Consider the following 18541-nt stretch of genomic DNA (forward strand, 5'->3'; position numbering starts at 1 on the left):
CGGTCGATTTTTAGCCAAAATAATATAAACGATAAATGAAGATATCATTAATAGGAGGTCAACGATAAAAAGACAGTCGAAAACAGAGGTCGTATGCGAAAGATATGGACGAAACTTAGTCCCTACTCTTCGAGCGCGACGAATTTGATACAGTTTTGTAAATATGAGATAGAATGAGAATTAGCCGTCGGGGTCTAAATAAAAGTTTTAGTACTCATAAATACCAACGCGTGGATATAATTAACGTCGAGAATAGAGCTCGTATGCGAAAGATATGGACGAAACTTAGTCCCTACTCTTCGAGCGTAGCGAATTCGATGCAGTTTTGTAAATCTGAGATAGAATGAGAATTAGTTGACGAAGTCTAAACGAAATTTGTAGTACTCGTAAATACCAACGTTTGGATATAAAGAATGTAGAAAACGGAGCTCGTATGCGGAAGATACGGATGAAACTTAGGGCCTACTCTATGATCAAACCCCTATAAATAAAGGATGAATTCTTCATATTTTCTTACACCATTCCTCTAAACTCTCTCTAGAATCCTTCTTTCTTTCTTATTAAATTTCTCCTAGTTTTAGGGTGCGATAGAGAAACTCCGAGTCGTCAAAAAGCCGACGAAATAAGTTTTTAGAGTCGGAGTTTTGCCTGCGTAATTTCCCGGTTTTCGTTAAAAACTTGGTAAGTTAATCTACACTATTCTGTTTTCAGTGTAACTTATATTTATAGTCATAAGTCGTTATTATGACCTATAAACAATATATGTGCTAAGTATTATAAAATATAAAGTGTTATTATAATATCTTATAACTACGGGGAATCTGGTTTGAAGGGCCGCATAAGGTTGTTGGATTTCAGAAGTGCTATAATGCCAAAATGGTCTTGCCCTCCGGTGTTTCGTGTCTGGCCCTGTCTGTACATAGTGGTTGAAAAGTATTGTTTAACACTTATAAAATAATAACGCTCGTAAATAGTCGCGATAAATATTAGACTAAAATCTAGTGGTAATAATACTAGGTTTCGTCGAAGGAAAATAAATTATTAGAAGCGAAGCGCTGCCCGAGTTGGGAATCATCACTTTAACAAGTGAGTGCATAGTTACCTTCATCTCACACATAAGTATTTAATATAAATTACGTGCTATGTGTGCATATTATTTGTGTTTCTGATATCTATGTTGGATGAATGATTTATATATGTTTTAAATGATTTAAACTGTATATGTATTTTATATCTACGAATATGTTGGGTGGAACATGGGTAGATGAAATAGTTGATGTGTGATGAAATAAAATGATAAGAGGCCTCGATGTTTACAATGATCCAGTCATTTATCGGAGTATAGATGACGACCACAGACTATTCTAGACAGTCTCGTGGAACGCTAGCAGACTCGCAACCTGTAGGTGTTTGTGAACGATGTGTTCACCAGTGTACTCCATCCCCCCTCATGGTTGCCTTACGGACATATATCGTTGAGGAATCCCCTTAGAAGTAGTGTCCATCCCGACGAAAATCCTTAGGCTAGGTCCCTTGAATTAGATGCTTTAGGGACAGAAAGTAAGGATAAAGGGAATGGGTAATCGGGTTGATTGATGTAGATAAACTAATAAACTTAATTATTGTGGGTTGAAAACCCTATGAGCTCACCAGGCTCCCAAGCCTGACCCACTCAGTTTCTTGTATTACTGGTAGTGGCACAAGAGCATAGATGTGATGATCGGATGAGAGTTTGTGGATTATAGGCCAGTAGATATAAATGAATGTTGTAAGTCCTATGTTGTTTCGGTTTATGCTTTCGATCTGTATTGGCAATGAAATCCTGAGGTTTTAATATAATGAAATGCATTTCTTCGGACATGCTTTGATAAAATTTATATCATATTTTTGGAACAAATTCCGCAACACTTTCTTTAAAAAGTTACTCTGATTTTTATATAAAGCATAAACAAAATCGGTCTTTTCTGGCCGTGAAAATGGGGATGTTACATTGATAAATATTCAATAAACTCTTATAATTAATTGGAAATTATTTATTTGTAGGAAATATAATAATTTTGATTAACAAGTAACATATTATTTCATATGATATGAATTAATAAGTCATGCACAACTTTTTGGACTAGTTGATTCCCTTTTGTCTTTTACCAAAAGACAAAGTTTATATTTTATAAAACACTACTTTATATGATTTAAATAAATTCTCTATTTTTTCTAGCAATTGCCGAAAGTTGAAAAAGGGTGAAGGGGCATGGTCTTTCAAATTGTTTATTCAAAAGTAGAGGCACGAGAGAAAGCATGAGGGACAAGCTTGTCTAAAGGTCTTAATGGTTAAAGACCTTTAGATTAAGTGTAGGCTTTAAAATGACTAGTTGCTTGCATTTTGGGCACTCTTCTTGGAAGGAATTGTCAAGAGCATCTACACACTCTCCCTCTTTTCTCTTGCTCTGAACACTTGAAGATTTGTTGATCATATTATGCTCTCTTTAGCCCGTACTTAGGTTTGGTTCAAAGCTTAAGAGTTTTACACAAAGAACTAGAATTCTACATCAAGTTGAGTTTTTGTTGGTGTCTCAAAAGTTCCACATTCTCCATCAACTTCCAAGTCTTCCAGGAGGTCCCTAAGAACTACAAAGGTTGTTACTTTCTTCATTTTCTTCTTTAGTGCTTGTAATCTTTCTACAACATGCAAGATGATCCTTGATGGGTATAATTTGTTATGTTATTTTCGAAAATCATAAGTCTTTCATTTTCCATTTTATCAGTTTATGAAACTATTTTTGAAATAAATCCCAACAATATTTGACATCAAAGTCTTCAAAAATCTCTTATTCCTTACAAGGTCTCCTAAAAGCTCCAGTATGCGGGGTTATGGTTTCTACTTTGAATGAATTTTCGGGTTTGATTTCAGTGTTTGATAGCAGTGGAAGATACAAGGAAAAAATAAAATAAAAGAATAACAGAGAACAATGGGTTAAGAAGAGAGGTTTATATAACGTTGTCAGTTTTGGGCCAGGAATTTCGGCAGTAACAGTGGTCGACGTTAGTTAATTGGTACAAGAAAATGGAGAAAACCACTTGTGTGTTGGTATGTTGGAGGAGGAGCTGAGGAGAAGAGGTGGTGATGGTATGCAGTTCAGTAGTTGTAAAGAGGGAATCTGATGGGATATGTGAGAGTTGTTGATGCAATGATGCTTTTGGGTGTAGTAAATGGGTGTTGGGAGACAAGAAATGCATGGATAAGGTGGCTTGATGGAGCACAAGAGGGAAAGAGAACTTACGACAGAATGCCAAAGAATTATCATGGATGACTATAAGTCCCGAATTCTCCTATATATTAATCGGATTCACTTTGATGGTGCGGAATCCCAATCAAAGTGTATAATGCAAGATATAAGATGAATAAGAACAATATGATCAATCTTCAATGCACACTATTATAGATGAATAGTCGGGTACATAAGATTCCTGATTATAATTCGTTTTCTCTCTTGTTCTCTCCAAAACGTGTTCTTTGCTTATTGGCTGCCCCTAGAACGTCCCTTGCTCACTTCTAACTGATTTTCAAGCCTAAATAACACTATATATACCTAGGCCTAATAACCAAGCCCAAGCCCAAAACCTAAACAAAACAATATAAAGCCTAACCAAAATCACATGTGATTTTGGTCCAAACAACACCAAAACATGGTGTTTTCGGTCCTAGACCGAGAACTCTAAAAGCTTATGAAAAGCAAAGTATAAACCATAATTTATGACCTAACAATCTCCCCCTTGGTTTATAGCTTTCTTTTCACTTACAATAAACCATAATTTAGTCCTAACAATCTCCCCCTTGGTTTATTGCTTTCTTTTCTTTTCAGTCTTCGTTGATCTTTGGCTTTCAGCTCTAATCTTCGATTTCTTCACAACTTCAAGATGAACATATGAATGCCTGCATGAATGACTTTATCTTAAACAGTTGGACTTCTTTTAAAGATATGACTTTGAATGCACATTGGGTGTAGAGGCTTCTTGTAAAGATTCTTGAAAATCAGCACTTTCAGCTTTGAAACACTTCAGAGATAATAACAGAGAGACTAATTCTTCTGGATCACTTCAGCAAGTTCATAGATAACAACAAATTGATTGAGGAGGCTTCAATGCAATCTGTCACATAACTTCAAATACAGCTTCACCTTGCTTCTGGGGTTGAAAAATTGAATGTTGAAAAATAATCTTCACTTCTTTTTCCTTCGAATGGATATTCTTTAACGATCATCGTTGCGCCTTGAAAAGTAACAAATGACTAAAAAGTCCCTGTGGATCATAGAATCATAAAACCCTTCTCACCACAGTTGTTCAAGGACCCAGCCTTGGCTCAGAAGGAGACTTCTCGCAGTATCTGTGTGAACACGGAGGAACGCACTACGATTTGTTTAGTATCGGAGAACTACTCGTGGCTAGTTTTGATGTTAGCCCCTGTATATCCTAGATCAAAGATCTCAATACAGTTTTTCAAGTTAAACAAGTTAACTTGGCCCTTCGCGAGACGTTCAGCGATATTTGTTTCCTTGTTGGGTGAATCGCCCTGGTGTCGTGACAGTTCTTAGGTAAAGAAAGCTGACAAGACCAATTTGACAATTTGTACAGCTTCAGACTTCCAATTCCTTAAATACGACAATTCTTAGAAAGAAACTGCTTAACTGACATTTTATACAGTGTCACACCAGGTATGAACCATTATCCGTCAATTTCATGAGTGAAAATATCTAGAACATTAAAATGTTCACCGTCAATTCAGAAATGGATGGATTTCGGATTTTGAGTTTCACTTAGAATCATGGTGACAATGACTTCTAAGATCACGAACACAAAATTTTTGGTAACCGTCAGCCGAGTTGTTTTATACTCGAACCTCAAGGGGTACCGGTACGTGAAGTGATTTAATGGAGAAAATTTAGATATGGGTGAAGAATGGTTGGGTGTTTCACATCAGTCATGGTGAAAATGACTTTTGATCATTAACATTTGATGTGAATACTCATATCAAGACTGGTATAAGTCTCAATATGAAAGAATCTATCATTCGCATTTGAAACTTCCGTCAATTCCTTTCCCCTTTTCAATTTTCTTCTCCTTGCTCAGAATATTCCGATACAATCTCCTTGAGTCTCTACTTCTTAAGAATTCACATTTCAAGACAAAAAAAAATTGAGATAAAAACAAAAGTAAAAATAAACTTAGCACACAATAAAAATAACTAAGAAATAAAAATAAAATGAAAAATACACTTTTTTTATTTTTTTAATTCTCCCCCTAATTTTTTGCATATAAGACAATATGAACAAATTTAAGAAAATAAAAATAAAATGCAAAATATACAAAACAATAACTTTTGGGATCAAAGTTGTCAGGCAATTTAACTTGCCCTTTATCACTAGACTTCATATCACTTCCCAATAACACTAACAAAAGAAAACACATTTTTCATTTTTTTATTATTTTTTTTGTTGATTTTATAATTTTTTAATTTCTCCCCATGAATTTGTGCATGAGGAAGAAAGAAAATAACTACGCAAATTTAAACAAACAAAAATAAAAAATTGTCTTTGAAACGACTCATTTAAATAAAACTCAGGAGTATCGAAAGAATTCAAACCGTATTTCAGCAATTGACGACGCATCTAGATGACTTGATAACAGCAAGCAGATGTAGCAACGAATTCACCCTTAGTTGTGTTTCAATTCTGGAACAGAAGTAAGCAAACTCAAAATTCAACACGCCGTTAAACGCGATCCCCATTTGTGATCTCTTTCCACTTCCTTTCCCGCAAAGGACACATACCCTCAGATAAAGTTCTGAATGTTGCGGATTTGAGAGATGTCTCCTATCATGTGATTGGAACAGCCACTATCAACAAAATGAGGTCTGATGATATTCCTCCATGACTGCTCCAGCACAGAGTGCGGGATTAGTTGGTCTTTGGGACCCAGTCCATTTTGAAACTGGGTTGACCTTTATCATCTACGTAAGGTACTCTCTCCCATGACATATCCTGTTTGTCACACACAAAAGATGAAGAAATGTTAGAATCATTAGACGATTTGGGAGTGTGAACCTTTGGTACCCATCTGTAGTCGGGTTTAACCCATTTCTTGTTTGATTTGACGGATGCATTATCACTCGCTTTAGAACTTGAAACCGAACTCTGAGATGTCTTCGAACTAACCGATCTTGGTTTAACTGGACCATCTCTTGAATTTGGCTTCTTGGCCAACATTTCCTTCTTGTCCTTGGGAGTTTGATTCTTGGCCTTTTTCGCGTTCCAGTCACCATTGTTTGATTGTGACCTGGAAGGATTTCTTTCGAAAGATCTCCCTCTTGGCGCGTTCTGCCAACCTTGTGCATAGTAGGGAACATATGCACGATATGGGCAATATCCGGCAATGTGACCAGGAGTCCCACAGTTAAAGCAAGTCTGTCTTTTCATATAGATGAGATTGTGACTTTGTCCTTGTCCAAAAGAATTTTGTTTCAGGGGACTTCCACAAGCACAAGCACAAGAACACTTATTAGACTATTTAACAGACTTTTGTGGTTTGGGTTCTTCCACAGTGGGAGTATTAGCATCACAAGATTCTAAAACACTTTCAGCATACTCATAATTGATTTTATTCTGCTTACTCCTATCTTGCACTGCTTCTTCATCTGCACATGAAGTAGAAGCATTAGTATCACTCACCTTATCACAAGTTTTTGAATCATTTTCAGCAAAACAAGAGTTATTTGTGTTCTGCTCATGCCCATCATGCACTTTGACCTGCTCTGCACATGAGGTAGAAACATTAGTATCATTCACCTCAATATTCTCAGTTGGGCCAGATTGTTCAGTCTTAGCTGAAGCTGGAATAAGGGGGCGGACCGTACTGAGCAAGTATCTCTACCTCATTGGTTTCAAGGGGCGTGGTATATTTGTCATTGAAGGGTGGTGGAACACTGTGATACCCTAGACCCTTATTCTGATTATCTTTAAATCTTAATTGTTTTTCTATCATGGACACAACTACCTCACTTGACACGTCAAATTTCTTAAAGTTAAATTCAACATCTTTATATTTAACTTTTAATGCATGAAGTTCGACAGTTAATTCGGCAATTTTTTGTTGAGCATAATCATAACGAACACACTTTGTGCTGTATTCTTCTTGAAGTTTTCTAAAGTCTTTAATTTTGGCCTCTAATTGATTTTTTAAGGGTTGTTGTCCCTTCCTGAGAGTGTATCCTTCATACCTAAGGTCCTCATTGTCTCTACGTAATATATCAATTTGATCACGAAGAAATTTAATTGTATCACTATAGGCTTGAGAACAGGAAGTTTCATTGACCTATTTTGTGATTGATGAACTCATTATTCACCAAAAAGAATAATTTACCAAATGTAGAACTGATTATGAAGCCAAGAAAAATCCCCTTTGCCTTGAAACCTCGAAAGTCAAACTTAAAAAGTCAAACTTGAAAGTCAAAATTGAAAGTCAAATTTAAAAGTCAAAATTGAAAAGTCAAACTTAAAAAGTCAAACTTAAAAAAATCAAACTTGAAAGTCAAACTTGAAAGCTTGAAAGTTAAACGAGAAAGTCAAAGTTGAAAGTCAAAGGTCAAAAGTCAAATTTAAAAGTCAAAGGTCAAACTTGAAAGTCGAAAGTCAAATTTGAAAGTCAAAGGTGAAAATCAAAATTCTTTGTCCAAAAAAAATAACCTTGACCGAAAACAAAAGTTTCTAAACCGAAAACAAAAATTTCTAGACCAAAACCGAGAGTATTTGACCAAAAAACGAGAGTATTTGACCAAATACGGGTCTTTTTGATCAAATATGAGGCCTGAGGACCGAAAACGAAATTATTGGATCGAAAATGTGGCAATTTGACAAAAAATAAGTCAAAATATGGAAATTCCGAAATTACAGCCGAAATTGCGAAGCTGGATATCTGAATCTGAGAATAGGGGCGAGATCCGAACCGAAGAAGATCCGAACCGAACACGCGAGACCGAAATCTCTCGCTGCTGACCGTAAACGTTCGCTCCGAGAACTTCGCCCGTGAACCTCGCTTCGCACCGTGAACCCTCGCCTCCGTACGAAATCGTTGCTGAGCTCCGGAAACGCTGCTGGGCGAGAACCTTCGAAGCTGTGTCCGAGATATCCGAGGAATCTTGACCGAGACCGAGGATCTCACTGAGAATTCGCAAATTTTGGCCAAAAATCACCCAAAACTTGCCAAAAACACGAAAATTTTAATTTTTAAAATCAAACTTGATTGAAACTTCAAAAATATGAAGAACACGAAGAACAATAGCCAAAAATTCGTCCAAAATAATTAAAAAAAAACACCCGGAAATCCAAGAAAAAATCCAAGAAACTCTTAAAATCTTGTTAATTCGATTGATATCTAAGCTCTGATACCACTTGTAAGTCTCGAATTCTCCTAAATATCAATCAGATTCACTTTGATGGTGCGGAATTCCAATCAAAGTGTATAATGCAAGATATAAGATGAATAAGAACAATATAATCAATCTTCAATGCACACTATTATAGATGAATAGTCGGGTACATAAGATTCCTGATTACAATTCGTTTTCTCTCTTGTTCTCTCCAAAACGTGTTCTTGGCTTATTGGCAGCCCCTAGAACGTCCCTTGCTCACTTCTAACTGATTTTCAAGCCTAAATAACATTATATATATACCTAGGCCTAATAACCAAGCCCAAGCCCAAAACCTAAACAAAACAATATAAAGTCTAACCAAAATCACATGTGATTTTGGTACAAACAACACCAAAACATGGTGTTTTCGGTCCTAGACCGAGAACTCTAAAACCTTATGAAAAGCAAAGTATAAACCACAATATATGACCTAACAATGACGGTGCTTTAGCCAAAGTTGTCGGTAGTGATTGATGTTGTCGGAGATAGTCGTATAACCTTAAACGTAATCCTGGAAAAATAATCAGGAAGTAGGGGAATACGTTTGACTTTTAGATTAATGATAAAGAAATATAAAAAAGAAAAAAGAAAACTAAAAAAAAAGTGCAATATAATTTTTAAAGCCTAACATGGCAATAGTTAACAAAACCAAACTATAAAGATCGTATGAATTAAAAAAATAAAGGGGAAAATACAAATGTAGCCAAAATCCTTAATTACTTATCAAAAAAATAGTAAAAAAAAACCACTTAGCCAAAAATAGCCCACAAAAGAGTAGTCAACCCACAGTTGACTACTCTTTTCGCAGTTGACTACTCTTTTTCCCCTAAGACTACTCTTTTCCCCTAATGGACTACTGTTTCACGGACCCGTTTACTTTTTCGTGGCCCATTAGCCCAAAGTATATAATGTAAATTTTTTTAGATTAGGTCATTTTTTCCTTTTTTTTGTTGGTTTGGCTACTTTTTTCTCTCAATGGAGCACCCGAAGAACAACCAGGTTTGTCTACTTTTCATTAAAATTTTACCGTGTTTGTGATTAGAGGTATGTTTTGTATATGGGGTTAAGTTTTTTTTTTTGAAAAAAATCAAAAAAAAAATATAAAACCGTACAGTATACAAGTGCCTAATGCACAGATTGTGCAGTGTCGACTTGTACACCTACGGTTTCGTATGAACCGTACGTAATTTTTTTTGACAAAACAGTAGATTAAACCCCAAAACAGTAGATTAAACCCAAAAAAATGTAGCTTTTTTGACAAAACAGTAGATTAAACCCCAAAACAGTAGACTTAAAAAAAAAAAAAGGTATTTTTTTCCCAAAACCGTAGGCTACGGTTTGGGAAACCGTAGCTAAACCGAGAGGAAACCGTAAGTTTTAAAAAACCTACGGTTTTGTTTCTTAGAAATGAAAAAAAAAATTAGACATTTATTAATTTTAACCTAAACAGTAGATGAATATAGAAACCTACGGTTTCGTGGGCTATATTTGGACATTTACTAATTTTTGACTAAAAATTGCTAATCAGTTTCTTAATTTAGCTAGATTAGTAATTACCCAAAAATAAATTAAGAATAAATACACAATTTATTCTAAACCACAAGGAGCATTTGTGTAATTTACCTTTTCTATTTTTTTTTTATAAAAGTATTCTTAAATTCTAACACGTATTTAAGCTTTCTTTTTATCTTTACCGCTATGATAATTGCATATATTCAAGATTCAAGAATAAAGCGTCTCGCAAACGTTGCTCATTAAAATTTACTAAATTAGTCATGGCGTGAAATGGGTTGTTTTTAAATATTATTTATGGTCAAATTGACACAACAATCCGATTTAACATCTTATTTAAAAGAATCTCTAACGTAAGGACAAAATTTACAATAAATTTTGTCGGGCCTTTTTGTATATTTTAGGGCGTTTTTGTATATTTTTAACTAGGTGTGAGATCCATGTATTACATGAGTTTATTTAAAAAAAATTAAATATAAAATTTTAACAATTTGAAAAGTATGAATTTATAAGAAAAATGAGAAATTTTTTGCATTATTAAAATTAATGAGACTTTAATGTATTGAATACATTACATATATAAACACTTTCTAATAAATACCTTACATATATATTACCTTACATATTAAATGTGAAATTTTAATTTAATAAAATGAAAAATACAATAAAATGACAAGTGGAAAATAGAAAATTTAAAAATTTTAGAAAATGTCATGTGTCCAAATGAAGAAGAAGAGGAATATGTCAAAAAAACCCTTCATTTATTAGAGTAGAAGAAGATTAATCTTACACTTCAATCTTAATTATCTTAATTAATTATATAAAAAATGAAAGCAGACCCATGCATTTTGTCTTTAGCCTTCTTTAGTTATAATTAGGAGACGTAACCACACGATTGCACTGGTTCTATATAGTTCACATTTAAACTACAATTAAACTCTATTTAAAAAACAAACATTAAATTTTAACCTACCAAATTATGTAGGGAAAATGACTCTTGAGGGTAATTAACTTTTGTGTTTGTACTCGTTTGGTCCCTTTCCTTTTTTTGTATTAAATATACCATCGAACTTGTTGTTTGCGTTCACCATAACCCTTTTGACCGGCTTTTGACCTGTGATAGTCGGTCAAAGGGTTATGGTGAACACAAACAACAAGTTCGATGGTATATTGAGTACAAAAAAAAGGAAATTGACCAAATGAGAACGAACTCAACAGTTGGTTACACTCCTTAGTTAGAATACTTGAATATATATATATATATATATATATATATATATATATATATATATATATATATATACACACACACACACGATTGAAATGAATGGAGCTTAAAACATAAAAAGTATTTAAAATGAAACCAATAAACAAAATCCACTTATGTATGTACAAGATCATTGCAAAGACATTAGCAACACGACTCAAATCGGTGATTGGTAGAGTAATTGGTGAAGTACAATCTGCTTATGTGAAAGGCAGAAACATCCTGGACGGACCATTAGTAATTAACGAATTGTACTTATAGGCGAAGAAAGTGAACAAAAAAATATTACTATTCAAGGTGGACTTCGATAAAGCGTTTGACTCGCTTAATAGGGAGTATCTCGACTCCATTCTTGTGCAAATAGGGTTTGGTGCTAAGTGGCGACAATGGATCAAAGGTTGTTTACACTCGTCTTATGCCTCAGTCGTCCTCAATGGTTCACCAACAGAAGAATTTCATATTTCTAAAGGCGTTCGTCAGGGAGATCCCCTCTCTCCCTATTTATCATTGCGATGGAGGGCTTGAACGCCACAATGGCTGCAGCTAGAGACAAGGGGATTTTCGCAGGTGTCCAACTACCCAATGGCGGGTCGGACCTCACGCACTTGTTCTACGCTGATGATGCATTATTTGTGGGGAAGTGGTCCATAAACAACTTAAAAAACCTTGCCAGAATTTTAAAATGCTTTCATGTGGCGTCTGGACTCAAGGTCAATTTTAGCAAATCAAGGGTATTCGGTATTGGAACATCTGATAATGAAACCTCGAATTGGGCTAGCATTTTAGGTTGTACTCCGGGCTGTTTTCCTTTCACATATTTGGGGGTCCCCATAGGCGCTAATATGAATCTTACCAAACACTGGAAACCGATCATTGATAAGTTCAAATCGAAGTTGTCGTCATGGAAATCCAAGTCCCTCTCATTCGGTGGACGCCTAACTTTACTCAAATCGGTACTTGGTAACCTCCCTACATACTACTTTTCCTTATTTGTTGCCCCTGTGACAGTAACAAAAACACTAGAGAAAATAAGGAGACGATTCTTATGGGGCAGTGATGAAGAAAAAAAAGGATTCATTAGGTCTCTTGGGACAAAGTGGTGGCTTCGAAATCTGTGGGTGGTCTCGGGGTCGGTTCAATACGAGCGTTAAACATTGGTTTAATAGTTAAGTGGTGGTGGCGATTAAAGACGGAGAAATGATCATTATGGGGCGGGTCGTAAAAGGTTTACACTCCCTGGATAACAATCCACATGATTATATGTCCAACATAAACATCACAGGGGTGTGACACAACATTGCATCAATTCGGAATGACCTCAAGAAACATGGGCTAGACATTGGCGATATCTTTCGACTTCAGGTGCAATCAGGTGACAACTCCCAGTTTAGGTACGATAATTGGGTAGGTTTGGGAATACTGAAAAACAAATATCCCTCTCTATTTGAACTTGAATCGAGGAAGCGATGTATTGTAGCTGATAGATTATATGATGGATCATTTGAAGGACATTGGAACTCTTGTCCTAGTAATTTGGGGTTGGCAGCAGACATTGATAGTCTCAAAATGGATTTGTCCAACGTGCAACTGGTTCATGGCGATGACAAATGGTTATGTAAATTAGATAATAATGGAGAATACACGGTATGTGCATTAAAGAGGAAGATTGATATGTATGCAACCCCACAGTCCCCATTGCCTACCATCACTTGGTGTAAAGAAGTACCTTTAAAAGTAAATTGTTTCGTGTGGAGGGCGTTACAGAATAAAATCCCAGCATCTGAGGCGCTGAGATTCCGGGGAGTTGATATTGCATCGACTTTATGTGGTGCCTGCATTAACCAGTCTGAAGATGCTGACCATATTCTTATCCGATGTCCATATGCTCGTGCGGTGAGGGACAGGATATACCAATGGTGTGATATACCGAATTATGAGTATAACATTTTGGGGGATATGCTCCACTTCATCACCAACATTGGTGGAAGCTTGAGACGGAGGCATACGTTAATAGTTATCTCATATGGTCTTACTTTGGCCCTGTGGAAATATCGCAACGATCGCATCATCAACCAAAAATTTCTTTGTCCCAACAAAGGTGCAGAACTAGTTAAATATTTGGTTTATTTTTGGATCAAAAGCAGGGGTTCTGGTGGGTTCTGTAGTCGGGGAGATTGGTTATCTTCTCATTTTCAATGTTTATGATTCTCCCTGTTTATTTTTTGGATCAAAAGCAGGGGTTCTGGTGGGTTCTGTAGTCGGAGAGATTGGTTATCTTCTCATTTTCAATGTTTATGATTCTCCCTGTTTATTTTCAAAAAATCTGTAACTGTAAACTCTTTGTATGGTTTTTAGGCTCCCTTCTAGTTGCTTGCTAGTTGTGGTCCTCTTCTATAATACTTGCCGTTCAAAAAAAAAATATTTAAATATTGATTTGTATACACATTGTAATTGACCGTTAGTTTTAAAAATTCTTCCATGTTATTAATTATAAAAAAACTAATTCTTCAAGTCCATACGTTTATTGTAATTTAAAACTTTTTTCTAAAAGGATTGTATCGTGAGTATGATATACGATGCAAAAGGTTTTATCTAAACATAATTAATCGGTAAAGTGTTATTTCTATTTATTTAAACTTAATAAAATATATTATATATTTGTTTTAAAGTATTAAATAATTCTTTTATATTTATTTACTAAATTATAAATTAGTTTTTACCAAATAATATATTGTCACTGTCGAAACAATGTCGTAATCAAACAATACCGATAAATTTAAGTTCAGTTTGTTTAAGATTTTATGGTTTAAATTTAGCACCATATTATTTACAGGGCTTTTATGAAATTAACACAAACTACAAGGACGAAACAGAAAAAACAAAACCACAGTATCTCGGCAGCGGTTTCTTATTAGCTTCGCATCGCTTTCTCTTTCTCCATTATCTGGTTTTATTCGCTTAACTCGCTTTCTCTCTCCCTACATTTGTCTGCTGTGCGCGTAATCGCAAATCCTAATAAAAAAATGCATTTGCAGCTTGTTAGAATCCGTGGAAGTGAAAATCGGCGAATCTCCGGCTACATTTTGATACCGGAATATTAGATTCCGGTGAGAAATCTGTCACTCATTTGATAATAAGGCTTTGATCCCACACTCTCTGCTTTCTCTCTCTCTAAAAACTCCTTTTTCTGATGTCGCTGGGTTTTTATTACAGTGCTAGCTTCTTTTTCGGTTGTGCCTTTTTACACTCGGATTCGAGCTCGCTTTTTTGAGGTAAACACAAAATCAGATTCTCTTTTATTTCTTCCGCAATTACAGCGTCGTTCTTCTAGTGATTTTCGGTAACTGTCGTTGGTAGTGATAAGTAACGGTTTCCTAATTTCTTCTTCTTCTTTTTTTTCGCTTTTAGCTTAAATCTGAGGGGTTATTGGAGGAAAAAATACAATAAGAGAAAAAAATTAGGGTTTCTTTGTTGTGTTGGATTTGTTTTGATAAAATATTGATGTGAATGTGAATGAATATGACGGTTTTGGTTTTATTTATTCGTTTTCATTTTGTGAGTTCTTTAATTAATATGCTGGAATTTTACATTTAACAATAGTAATGTTCCTGTGATTATTCTTGCAACTTTGTATTTGTTTATTTATTTTGTTTCTTTCAATATATTCTACCACATAAATTTATAGGTGAATCGTTAGTAAATTTACAGCACCACATCTCTCTACTCCATGTCTTCATGATACATACATAGATTAATCCGTAGTTATTTCTGGATGTGTTTCTTCATATTGTTAAGGAACATTACATCATTCATTTTTTTACCTCAATTTAGTACAAACTCTATGATTTTCATTAGCAGGTGTTAAGATGAACAGAAATAGGAATCTGGAACACCCTATTCCTGGATGCTTGGGAAGAATGGTGAATCTTTTTGATTTGAATACAAGTTTAGGAGCAAACAGGCTGCTCACAGAAAAACCACACTATGAAGGTTCCCCAGTGTCTAGGTGTCAATCAGACGTGTCAAGAACTCGTGTAGTTGAAGATCGGATAAATGATAAAATGGTAATTGCTTCAGATTGAGCCTTTTTGAGCCTTGTATACTTTGACAAAATAATGAAACATACTGATTTTTATTTCCAACCAATGCAGATTTTGTCTGAATTAGCAAAGTCTCCATCAAATAAGAAGAAATCAAATGGGACTCCTATAAAGATGCTTATTGCACAAGAAATGTCAAAAGAAGAGGCTCCTAAACAAAGTCCATCCAATTTGGTTGCCAAGTTAATGGGGCTTGACACCCTTCCAGAACGCCATCAACTTGGTTCAGCTTCATACAGCAGCAATAACCAAAGAGGATCAAGGAGCCATTCTGGATCACTGGACTTCATACAGAAAGAGCATGGATTCTTGGAAACAAGAGAACATGATGAAATTATTAATCAATCCTGTAAAGATGTTTTTGAAATATGGCAGCAGTCACCCCAAAATGGAAGACATAAAGAAAGCAACAGCAAGAATGAGAAAAACATGGCTCTTGTACGTGAGAAGTTCATGGAAGCAAAACGTTTATCAACCAATGAAAAACTTCGCCAGTCTAAACAGTTTCAAGATGCTTTGGAAGTTTTAAATTCAAACAAAGATTTATTCCTCAAGTTTCTTCAAGAACCCAATTCCTTATTCTCTCAACATCACCATTTACAGTCTTCTTTACCTCCTCCTCCTCCAGATTCAAGACGCATCACAGTTCTCAGACCTTCTAAGTTGGTGGATGCTCATAAGCTAAACAAAAATGGAAAACAGATTAATGAAGCTCTCCAAATGAGTCACTGTAATTATAAACTTAATGACAAAAGCCCTACTCAGCCAACTCGCATTGTGGTACTAAAACCTAGCTCTATACAGCCACCTCATGAAATGAAAAGTGTCTCCTCACCTCCTTCAACAACAAATGATGATGGATTCTATGGGGATCTTGAAGAAGATACAAAAGAAACCACCACACAAAGTGGCCTCAGAAGAGATGAAAATGAAACCCTTGTTTCTTCTGTTTTTTCAAATGGTTATATAGGTGATGAAAGTTCATTTAGTAAATCCGAAGTTTATTATGCAGCAGGGAATCTGAGTGATTCAGAAGTGATGTCACCAATTTCTCGACACTCATGGGATTATGTTAACCGTTTTGGAAGCAGCCCATATTCTTCTTCTTCATTCAGTCGTGCATCTTGTTCTCCTGAATCTTCTGTTTGTAGAGAGGCTAAGAAACGTCTTTCAGAAAGATGGGCAATCATGTCTTTAAATGGAAGTGTTCAAGAACAAAGACATGTAAGAAGAAGCTCCAGTACACTTGGCGAAATGCTTGCTCTTTCTGACTTGAAGAAAGAGGAACACTGTGAAAACAGACAAGGGTCTTCTGGTGATGTGAACAAGGCTCAAGGTGATGATGATGATAGTAGTCCTAATACTCTTGTTAGGTCAAAATCTGTTCCGGTATCTTCTGGCTCAGTAATGGGCCAAGTTTCAGAGTCGTTGAAAGTCAAAAAAAGTGATACTAAGGATTTGACCAAGGAAAAAAGTGTTAAATCATCGTTGTTCAAGGGTTTGTTTTTCTCCAAGAGTAGAAAGTCTAGCAAACAGAAATCCCACAAAGATGATGAACATCAATCTTCAAGAAGCATTGGTGATGATGGATCTGAATGCATTAATGATGTAAATGGACCATTGAGGAAAGAATCTTGCCAAGGTCCAGCTGATGATCTACCCCAGGTGTGCTTTCTATTTAAACTTGGATTTAATTTTTTTTTTTTTTTTTTTTGCTTATTAAGGATCAATTTTCTCAAAAGAAATTCTTTTTCTCTCATAAAGCTTGGAACTTTTGGAAATGCAAATGAGAACCAGGAGCAACCAAGCCCTAGTTCAGTCTTGGAGTTGCAACTTGAAGAAGATGACCACACAGCAGTCTATTCTTGTAGTGCCAAGTTGAAAGAACATGGTAAATGTATTTTATTTTCTAATTCTTTTTAAAGTAAATTATATTTTTGGTCCTTATTTGAGGTTTTTGTTACATTTTTGGTCTACTAACTACTTTTGGTCCCCGAGTATAGCTTTGGTTCCAAAGTTAGTCATTTTTACTCGAAAGTACTGGAAGCAGAGACGCATTAAAAACCTTAAATAAGGACCAAAATTGCAAGAGAAAACATTTTGGGACCAAAAATGTATCTTTTTATCATTTTTGTAACATGCACTTTCTATGTGGTATTAACAGGAGTAGATCCGATTAAATTCAATAATTTAATCGATAAATCACCGCCAATAGGATCAATTTCAAGGACTTTATCATGGGACGAGTGCAGTGTGGGGCCCGTGACTCCCCTTCCCGGTAAAACCTGGAGTCCAGAGGAAGAGGAGCAGGAATATTTCTTGTATGTTCAAACACTACTATCAGTCGCCGGAATCAATGGCAACTCACTGGAAAACCCTCTGGACCCATCTTTAAGGGACACATACATGAGCATGAGCCTAACCGATAATCACCCTGTGATGGTGGTTCACCGGTCAAAACAAAGACAGCAAAAGTCAACTGAGAGGCTTGTGTTTGACTGTGTGAACGAAGCGTTACGTGGGGTCCATGTGGATCAGGTGTGGGAGCGGATGAAGGAATGGATATCAGGGGAGGAAAGGTGTGTGTGGGATGGTGATGACGAGGATGGCGGCAGCATGGCGGTGGAGAGGGTGGTGAGGAGGGAGGTGGTAGGGCGGGGGTGGGTGGAGGATTTGGGGTTGGAAATTGATGATATAATAAAGAAGGAAATAGAAGAGAAGTTGGTGGAAGAGCTGGTGGAAGAGTTGACACTTGACACTATTAGGTTGAGTGATTTTGGGTTACACTCTTTGATTTATTAATTATGTGTATGTGTATTATTCAACAACAAAACTCGGAAGTTCCCCAACAATCACGGCCTTTTGTTTTCCTGCTGTCATCTGTTTAGTAGTACAAAATAAATAAATATAAATATATATATTTTCAGTCCAAATTCGGGGGTCACTATTGTACAGTTTTTTACTTTCTTTGTTATTGTATTCCAAGTATTGTATGTCCGCATTTTGGATTTTATTAATTATCATATTATTTAATAATATAATAGTATAACATAACATGGTTTAGGTTTGAGATCCTAAACGAGCTCAATGTTTGAGAGGAGTACAAATTGGTTTATACTGTCTACAGAAAGAAAACTAGTTTAAAAAGAAGAAGAAGAAGAATAGTTGGCATTTATTTTGGACAGAATGAGTTGCATT

At 35.6% G+C, this 18541-nt stretch overlaps 1 protein-coding gene across 4 annotated transcripts; it reads left to right on the plus strand.

The window, feature by feature from the left end:
• The first annotated feature begins 14183 nt into the window (after positions 1–14183).
• LOC145129347 (uncharacterized) lies at positions 14184–18276 on the plus strand. 4 transcript variants are annotated; one of them, XM_079064043.1, is made up of 6 exons: positions 14184–14350; positions 14457–14515; positions 15099–15307; positions 15395–17008; positions 17108–17234; positions 17508–18276. In XM_079064043.1, exons 3-6 carry the CDS (start codon positions 15110–15112, stop codon positions 18143–18145), a joined length of 2577 nt encoding a protein of 858 aa, XP_078920169.1. In that variant the 5' UTR covers positions 14184–14350; positions 14457–14515; positions 15099–15109; the 3' UTR covers positions 18146–18276. The 4 variants fall into 4 exon arrangements, with proteins under 4 accessions (XP_078920169.1, XP_078920167.1, XP_078920168.1 ...); XM_079064041.1 differs by having other exon boundaries at positions 15102–15307; XM_079064042.1 differs by having other exon boundaries at positions 14184–14515.
• The last annotated feature ends 265 nt before the right edge of the window (positions 18277–18541 follow it).

This window comes from Lactuca virosa, chromosome 8, assembly GCF_052849685.1.
Source record: "Lactuca virosa cultivar CGN04683 chromosome 8, Lactuca_virosa_CGN04683_v6, whole genome shotgun sequence".
In the NCBI taxonomy this organism is placed as follows: Eukaryota; Viridiplantae; Streptophyta; class Magnoliopsida; order Asterales; family Asteraceae; genus Lactuca; species Lactuca virosa.

What these genes read in the sequence shown, in the direction of transcription:
- LOC145129347 (XM_079064042.1), top strand. Translation starts at nt 15,110, where the DNA reads ATGAACAGAAATAGGAATCTGGAACACCCTATTCCTGGATGCTTGGGA. An exon ending in ATCGGATAAATGATAAAATG is followed by an intron (nt 15,308 to 15,394) that starts GTAATTGCTTCA and finishes CAACCAATGCAG; the next exon opens with ATTTTGTCTGAATTAGCAAA. An exon ending in CAGCTGATGATCTACCCCAG is followed by an intron (nt 17,009 to 17,107) that starts GTGTGCTTTCTA and finishes TCTCTCATAAAG; the next exon opens with CTTGGAACTTTTGGAAATGC.